Source organism: Neopelma chrysocephalum, unplaced genomic scaffold (genome assembly GCF_003984885.1).
Source record: "Neopelma chrysocephalum unplaced genomic scaffold, ASM398488v2 Primary Assembly neopelma1_381, whole genome shotgun sequence".
NCBI classification, from domain to species: Eukaryota; Metazoa; Chordata; class Aves; order Passeriformes; family Pipridae; genus Neopelma; species Neopelma chrysocephalum.
This window is the reverse complement of record NW_020898045.1, coordinates 298,827-308,023: the sequence shown is the minus strand read 5'-3', so window position 1 is coordinate 308,023 and position 9,197 is coordinate 298,827. Positions and strand designations below refer to the sequence as shown.

Sequence of the window (9,197 nt, the reverse complement as noted above, 5' to 3'; positions counted from 1 at the left end):
GAGCACCAGCTCTGATCCCTGACACACTTCTGGCAGCCAAATCCCTCTGTCTACTAAAGAGAATGTCTCCTGCTGAGGCTCAAACACACAACTTGGAGTTACATGAATGCTTAAATAGCTTCATTTCTGCACACCAACGTAGCTGACTTCACCATTTAGCTCCATGGAAATGGTGCCAAACTGCCTGCAGCCATTTTGTTCAGCCCTCCAGAGGGGAATTTAAGCAGGAAAATTGTGAGGGGCAGCAGGAGTTACTCACATGGAGTGTCAGTCATCCACTGGATAGAATGGGAACTGTAACACTATGGACAAAACTAGTGGAAAACAATGTTTGATTTGATTTTGAACTATTAAATCACAGATAATTAGACTAAAATGATAAGCTGAAGCATTATCTAGGTAAAAAAATCCACATAAGCAGCACTGTGCATTTCTGTATCAGCCATTCAAGATAAAAAGCACGATCTCGTCATTTTACACATTCTACTCCATTTATAAGAGATTGAAACTATCTTGGGATTCAGGTATTTCTCAGCTGAAGCATCTTTTTGTCCAGCAGCAGCAGCATCCATAGCTTCTGAAGAAGTGACTCCATTTGAGAATAAATAATTCAGTTCCTACAGCTGAATGTTGTCTATACTTGCTAAAAGTTCTCCTTTTCATTGTCTGCCAAATCCCTAGAAAGAAAAGTCCTGTCCCACCTACAAAGGATGCCTGGACGGGAGTTTCTGAAACTTTCTTTCCCAATAGTGAGAACTTGTCCATCAGGAAGCTCATGGCTCTTTTCAAGACAGGAGGAAGAAGCAGCAGTTGTTGTTTCATTTTCAAAATCCAGTGCCACACAACAAAACTTTTCCTTGATGTCTCTCACCATCTCCTGTTCTGCTGCAGGCAGCCAAGAAGTTTTTAATCAACACACAGTGTGACAGTCAGGACACAGATTTTCCCAAGCCCATTTTTAAGACAAGTTCCAGCACTTTACAGACATGAAGTCATGTTCAAACTGTAAAAAAAACCCCTATTTTTTAATAAAAATGTGAATCTCTCATTAAAGTAAAATACACCACTAGGAAAATATAACAATATCTGTGTAAAGCCATGTCATTCTTGGGTAGGAAATGAAGCACATGTTTTCCACTCAAAATGAATAAGGCATTTCTGATACACAAATAATTGAATTTTAAAGATAAAACAAGTATTTATGACAGTCATAATTCCTGTAAGCTGCCCATCTTTGTATACAAAATTATATCATGGCATCAGGCTACAAAGGCAGGTGGCATTTTAAATATTTTTTCAAAATATATAAAGACTCAAGACTTCAAGAGAAAGACAGGTGGAAAATCCAACCCTCAGGAAGACTCACCAGTCATTGGTCCCAAGGCAGAGACAGCACTGCCTGAATTGCTCCACACATGGCTGGCACACTGAATGTTTCAAACAGAATCTGGAAAGAAGAGTAGAAAAAACTTTGAGATCTACACTTAACAGGACCTGAAGAGATGGTAAATTTTATTTCTTTTAAAATTAATACTGACAGTTACTACTCCTGAGTCCTTTCCTGAACCACAGCTCTTCTGTGAACAGCATGTTATATTTTCTTTGGGATTTCATTTAAAAAGAAAATCACCAAAGCCAGTGGATATCTTCCTATTAACCCAGGTCAGATTTTTGCTGACAACATTAATTGAAGATGACACCCCTGGGATAATTTTCTTACACTGATGGCAGGACTGCACAATGGGGAAATCTAGATGGTTTTATATCTATATATGTACACACACATAAAAAATGCACAGAAGACACAGCTGGAAGAAGCCATGAGGAATAATCTGTCTGTTCCCATCTCAAGGAACAATCAGCCGTTCCTCTAAGATTATTGAGTCCAACTGTAAACTCAACACTGCCAAGGCCACCACTAAACCATGTCCTCAGGTGCCACATCTAGTGGCTTTTAAATCCCTACAGGGATGGGGACTCAACCATCACCATCAGAGCTTCCAATGTGAGGGGGTTAACTCAAATTTTGGATTTCAGAAGCTAATACTTTTGCCAATGAAGTCAACGTTTAATGGAAACTATGCTTTCAATTAAAGGCTACATGAATTAACAATATTTCATAATTATGGTGATGAATTTAATGCAATCAGCAATAAACAAGAAGCCTTTAAACAATCTTGAAAGCAAGATTTATCATTACAGTATAATGACAGAGGAGCAGTCCTGGACACGTCTATTGTATGAGCCACATCTCCTGGTTGTTAAAAAGTACACTGTTCTTATGGTCTGTTGTAGTTTGTTATCTCCCAGTTGTATTCTCTCCCAGTAATTCATTCTGTCAAACTCACTACTTAATTAATTTATTTACACTGTTGCTAAATTGATGCATAATCTTCCTATTAAATATATGCCAAAAGTTGGAACAAAGGGAAGTGCAGAGTCACATCCCATTTTCCCAGGTGATTCTATACCTATATCTGTATTTAAATCACATTTACTTCTCTTTCTCTCACTGGCTAAACTTGTAACATGGACTTTTGGCCATAAAGCTGCTCCAAAATATATAAAACTTCAGAGGCCTGCTTTTTGTTCTGATTAAACTTGGCTAAATCAGACTACGTATGTCACAGGCAGGAACACTTAGCAAAGCATGATTTGCTAAGACAACTCATTTTCCCAAGACAACACAAACATTCCAGTTTTGGAACACTTTTCCCCTGACCCCTGAAGAGGTGCTCCACTTGGAAGTTCCACAAAGTCACGTGCTTTATTCTAATCTTTCAAAACCCACAATTCAGGTATGACAAGTAGCATTTTGCCTGATGCAGAAGTGCTGATGAAGGGACAGTGTCAAGGGTAGAAAGCAGGAGCTGAGGAGTTGGGCTACAAGTTGAACACTCTTGGTAGCCAGAGGTGGGCACCTGAAATGTGCCACTGATCCAAAACTCACACTGAAGATTCAGCTGGTTCACTTTCAAACCTCACTTTTAAATACATCAATGACTCACCAACTCCAACCAAAAAAAAAAAATCACATAATCCTGTGTTATCATTATCTAGATACACACCAAAACTCAGCATCAGAAGCCTCTTGGCTTCAGCTTTCCTTCATCCAGAACTGAGCACAGTCTTGTGAACATACACAAAAAAAAAAAAAAAAATCACTCCAAGCTTTTAAGAGGATACCTGTGCATAGCAGTGACATATTTGCAAGTCCAAAATGTTTCAGGACCTTGATAACGCAAGAGCAGCAGCAACTCCCATCATGGCTTACCCATCTTGCCAACCCACACTAATCATAAGGGATTAGCTCCCAAATTAAGAACAAATTAACTATTTGGGGACTATTTATATTTTTTAGCTGCTTCCATGCAGGAATGATCCGTGACACAGGGTTCAGACAATTACTTGAGTCATTTTTTCCATGGTTGGCCTTCAGATTCAAGGGGGTCTCAGTCAAAAGGGTGGGATGTTCCTCCAGCACAACCAGAGTTTGTTGTAGGAAGAATGATGTCAAAACCTAGAAGTGAAAAAATGCTTTAGAAAAGTGTCTCAAAATGGTTTCTTCTGCCCACAGAACAACAAAGAAAGCTCTTCAAATACAGCCAGGCTAATGGATTTTTAATATATTTTTAGTAATATATTAAATGATATTAAATAATGTTATATTTAAAATACAAGTAGTATATATCATACAATAAAAATTATTTATATATGTTATTTTATTAATATTTTACAGACATTAAAATAGACAGAAAGCATGCAAGTGCAAATCTGCCAAATTCCCCTCTATTTTAGAACTGAAACCACTATGCTGGGGTTTTATTCTTTTATTACCTCAGCTTTGCCTGACCCAATGAGCTTATTTTTGAGCACAAAACATCAGGATAGTTTTATGGGTAAGTTTATTTGAAGAATATCCCAGAAACAAGTATTATTATGCTCCAAAATGAACTTAAATGGAAAAAAGATCCTCTTTTGTGCAGCACCTACAAAGTTAACAGCTGTCCAGAGCTAGAATTGCTCATTAGGGGAAAAAAAATCAGCCCTAAAAAGAAGTTTCAATTCCATATCAATCCCCTAAAAAAAAATGAATAATCAGATGTTTCCAGAAGTGAGGCTTGGGATGCCAAGCCATCTTCCATTTGAAGGTTTAGAATAGAAATGCAGGGAGAAGTTGAATAAACCAGAAAGTAATTATGTAAAAGCTTAAAAATATATATCAGTCAGATATAAGAAAAAAATGCTATTTCAGACAGGGAATACATAAGGGGAGAGAAGGTGCTTACATAATTCACAAAGTGCTGGTGATTTCAGCAGTGAGGAACAAACCTGGACTCATACAAAGCAGGACCCTGCCTAAATCTTGGGCAGTTTCCAGGTTTTGCCTCAAATCCAGGCACTGCACAGCCCAGTAACCATAATGTTGAGGGATAACGACATTCCCCAAGAACCAAAATAGTTCAGTGTTGATTTTATAGGCCATGAGACTTAAATGTGAGCAGCAAAGACAAATTACTGAGGAAGAACTATCCCAAATTAACCCAACACTTATATTAAACATTTATGTTGTCACCAGAGCCAGAAAATGCTCCATCCCTCCCATATGTTGTCAGGTCAGTTCCTGGGAACAAATTAACAGGGATGGACAATGCCCTGTATTATTATCCAGCGGAAAACAGAGCAGGCCCAATTTGAATATTGTGAATTGAAGCACAGGAGAAGAGGAATGTGCTCCCCCCTCCACTCCCACATCCTGCAGCATCCCTGCTCCCACTTTGCCCTCACACTGAGCCTCCTTCTTTGGTGATCCCCCTCTTTCTGTACCCTGTGGATGGCTGGGCACTGCACTATTGTGCCTTTGTCCCATTTTTGGCACGTTACCCAGTAATTCCCTTGTCTCTTCTGCATCAAGATGCTTTTAGGAGTATGATTTCCAAGCATTAGAAATAAATCTGTGGCTTGGATCAAAATCATGCAACTGGTTTAGAAAATTTTGGGGGAAATTATATATATATATATATATATGCACACACAAAAGATATTCCCTTTGCATCAAAACTTTAGGAATTTTATTTCAGAAATTCTCTCAGCCACAGGAGTCTTTGTGTTTGTCACAGAACTTCAGGGGGACCTGAGATACGTGATTGAATTACAGAAGCCTGTATATAACCAAAAATACACTTTTTTCCTTATTTGAAATAATCATAACAGTCATCAACTCTGTTTCTTGTCTCTTCCCTAGCAGAAGAAGGGAAGTTTGGAGACCCACTTCCACAAGTGATTTAAGTGACAAAGAAGAAAAGCTAAAGCTACAAGAGCCCATATAGTACCTGACCATTATTTGAATTACAGCACTGCCTGAAGCCTCCTTCACATTACACCTTAAAACCAATCTATCCACCCATGAGTTCACACTACAGGAAAGCACATGTCACTTTTTTAACCTTCTCCAATTCCTTTTCCTAATTATATTTTAAATAGTCTGCCCTTGCATCCAGCATTACCCAGAGAAGGAACACATAGCAGTATGTGTTGTGCACAGGACAATTTCCAGATGCACATGAGGGAACAAAAATAGTGACCTCCAATTCTTACTTTTTTTCTTCAGGAAAATATAATTTCTTGCTGAATGCAGACAGCAGGAAAATTATCAGGGAGCAAAACATAATGGGATGTACAAGGTAGACAGAAAGGTATCCTCACAGCAAGCAGAGCAAGGTTGAAATCCAAATATTGTGCTTCCACCTAGTGGAGTAGGAGGGCAGTTTATTTCCAGATACAAACTGAAGAAGTCCCATTGCTCCTGTATCGACTTTGGTTTGTTGTCTGGAACACTCTGCACTCACCAGTTTGGGTTCATGAATACGACACAGGAACTGACTTTAGATACAGGGATTATAATTTCACACACCTCATCCTGGGAAGTGTGAGTACAGAACAACCCCAGCCCCTTGTCATCCTTTCAGTGGTATTTTCCACAGGAAAACATTACCAGGAGAATTTCCCTGTGGAATTTCCTCCCCAGGCCATTTCACCTGGAGAAAAGGGACCAAATAGCAATCCTGTCTCTAAAGAGGAGGTACAATATTTCCACATACACACTCAGACACTTCCCCAAGAGACCAGGACATATGGAATATCTGAGATATTTAACAGTGAGAGTGTCCTTTGGACTTCCCATTCCTCTCCAGTTTCTCCTGCACTTCCCTAAGAGGTCACTGCTCTGGCCACACACCAAGGAAGCTGTGCCTCAACAAAATTACATTAAAAATAAACACCCACCTTTCCCATGTCATTCCAGTTACTGATAACTCCATGCTCAATGGGGTATTTCAGCCTCAGGATCCCTCTTTTACTTGGTGCTTCAGCCTCTACATTGCTGTCTTTTTGATCCACTCCAACCATAACATCCTGCAAAGGATATTATTCCAATATTAGTGCAATACATCAGGCACGTCAGGGATAGAATAACATTTTTAAGTTAAAACTTCATGTGAAATACTGTACCTGTTACTGCCCTCACAGAATGTACTCCCAAAACATGTAAGGAACTAAAATGTGAATTTGTGGGAAACCACCTACTCTGGAATCATTCCTTCTATAAATCAACCAGGAAGAGCAAGGCAGCTTCAAAAATGAAGGAAGTATCACATACTTGGTGCTGCCCACACAGGAGTCCACCCAAGGTGGGCACCAGCAAACTCATGATTCTCTCATCAGGGGTGGGTCCTTTGTCACTGCATAAAGGAATAATGGGAAGGAATTATAGGTGGAAAAGGTATAATCTCTCTAGATTTACTTATTTGGTTGCTCTTTCTGTCTAAGCAGTTCCACTATTGCCTTGAAACAGTGAGATTTCCCCTTGTTGGAGGAGAAATATATTTTAAAAAATGTACATTTTGGGGGTAAAAAAGTATTCATTTATTGTCATAGGTTTACTTGTTCTAAAAAAAACAAGGGGGAATTTTTTTCTTCTTTCCCCTGCATCGCTGTAAAAGAAATACGTTTAACGAGGGAGGGGGAGGGTGTTTGCCCAGGCTGATTGACACACACAAAGGAACTAGCCAGCCAATACACATATAGCCTTTAATAAAGGGCTGTGTTTTTTTTTCTTTCTCCATATTTCCTCCATTGGAGCCTCTTAATTTTGGATTTACAATTGCTTAGAGGGAGGAGCTTGGTCTTCCTCATAACTCATCCTCCCTAGCAAAACACTTCAGTCTCATTAAACTGAGATACTTATATAAAAGACAGATTTTCTTTAAAAAAAACCCTCACTTATTAAATAATAGTTTTACTAAGTTTATCACTTTTGCATTAGGAAGTGTATCACAATTGCCCCAAATAATATAACAACATATGAGGTAAAATATTTTTCACGACACAGAACTTCAGGGAAGGGTTTTGACAGTCCCGAAAATTAAAATCTGGCTCAGATATGAACAAAACAAACAAAAATCTGCATCTTCTATTTGCAAAGGAACTTTTAGAAATCTAATTAAACAGAAAGACCCTTTTCAAGGTCAAGAAAAGCCACAGTTATCCTTTCCAGTCTTATATGAGTTTATAAAGTGATGTGCTGGAGACCCTCTTTGGAATTTTATTGGGCCATCCTGTTGCAGGATTCAAATTGTGAACAATTTCCATTGCATTTCTGTAGGCCTTGCTTGACATGACTAGAAGCTGTAAGCTGTAATGTTTATGCTTATAGACTGTGTGAAAATATGCAATGTTTATACTTGTTAACTGTGTGTCTAATTATAAGGTTTGAGAACATAGTATGTTTAGAGCAAGAAAGCCTTGAGAAAGTATAGATAGGAGTGCACCTGCAGATTTCAGAAAGTCCCTAATTAGGAAGGCCTCTACATGCCAAGTATGATTCCAGGCCGTGTGGACAGAACATCAGGTCCAATGAACTGGAGACATGAGACGTGTGTACAGACTGAGCTATCCAATCACCTTGTTGTAAGCATGTGCCCAAAACAAACTAAACTGTATAAAAGTTGACTTAATTAAATAATAAATTGAACATATGGCTGACCACATTGGCCTGTATGCCTTATGTTTATGCCCCTCCATCAATACCATCCTGTTGCTTCATGGAACAAAAAGGGAACTTATCACTATTATTCATTTGGGTTTGCATGTTAGCAATGCTCTGCCAATGTTTCTAATTTGCAGTGATTCAGCAAGTACTAATTAATTGAACAAGTTGGTTTGGTTTTTTTCCCCCAAAACACAACCATCCAAACCAAACAGAACTTTCATTTTGGTACCAACTGACCTGATGTCCAGGATGTCCAGTGATGCATGGAAATAAAGCATTATCTCCTGCAAACCCAACTTCGCAAAGCCCAGCACCACTGGCACATACAAGGGCAGTGGTTTCATCACCATCACACACAGTGCCTCATAATTTAGGCTGCAAAGCACCAGTTTGGAGGGAGGGACACACTCCTCAGATAGGATGGAACAGGACAGAAGGAACACCCCATCATTTAGAGAGCAAACTGCTGTAGGAAGAGTAATGTTGGGAAAGAATAAACCTAAACAGCAAAGTAATGCTAAAGCTCTGATGTAACAAAGCATGTGAAGTATCCACACAAATTTCCACTTGAATGGGTTTTACCAAAGCAAACTAATCAGGCCTTTGTTTTCAAAGGGGAAATCTGCTGCAGCCCCGAGGATCCTGTGATATTCTGTTAATTGGCCTCATGACTGTGGACAAGCTCTGCAAGAGGACACACAGTCAGCTCTACTTGGACTTCAGCATAAACCTCATCTCTTTCAAGGCTGAATTATCTTCTAGAAAGTTCATTTGTTTAAAATTAATTAATCATATGCACATACCAGCTCTAATGTTATTAGTTCATGGTAAATAAGAATCACCAAACATTAATTACTTCAATGACCAGTTGTTCCCTCATGGCTTGTTGAATTTGCCTTTTTCTTAGAGGGTCACCATCAATCTTAAATGAACAACTAAAAATAACCCCCAGCAAAAGTTTCAGGGAAGCATTTGCTGTGTGCTTTCAGTGATAGCCACTCTGTAATGTGGAGTGCTCACTCTAGGCCCTACTTCATGTTTGTAAATGGTAAATACCTCATGGAAGTGGTTGTTCTGGGAAAAAGAACAAGAGGCAGCTGGCACAACCACCCTGGAACATCTCAACTTCAAGAGTTGGCCATCACAT

General features: G+C 39.0%; 1 protein-coding gene across 1 annotated transcript; it reads right to left on the bottom strand.

The window, feature by feature from the left end:
- Positions 1-413: 413 nt before the first annotated feature.
- On the bottom strand, positions 414-6,787 carry LOC113979070 (actin-like). Its single transcript, XM_027706537.1, is given in 5 exon segments — positions 414-1,447; positions 3,409-3,423; positions 3,425-3,520; positions 6,286-6,414; positions 6,659-6,787. Coding segments are annotated over 5 exon segments (369 nt in total). The 5' UTR covers positions 6,710-6,787; the 3' UTR covers positions 414-1,369.
- Between the last annotated feature and the right edge of the window lie 2,410 nt (positions 6,788-9,197).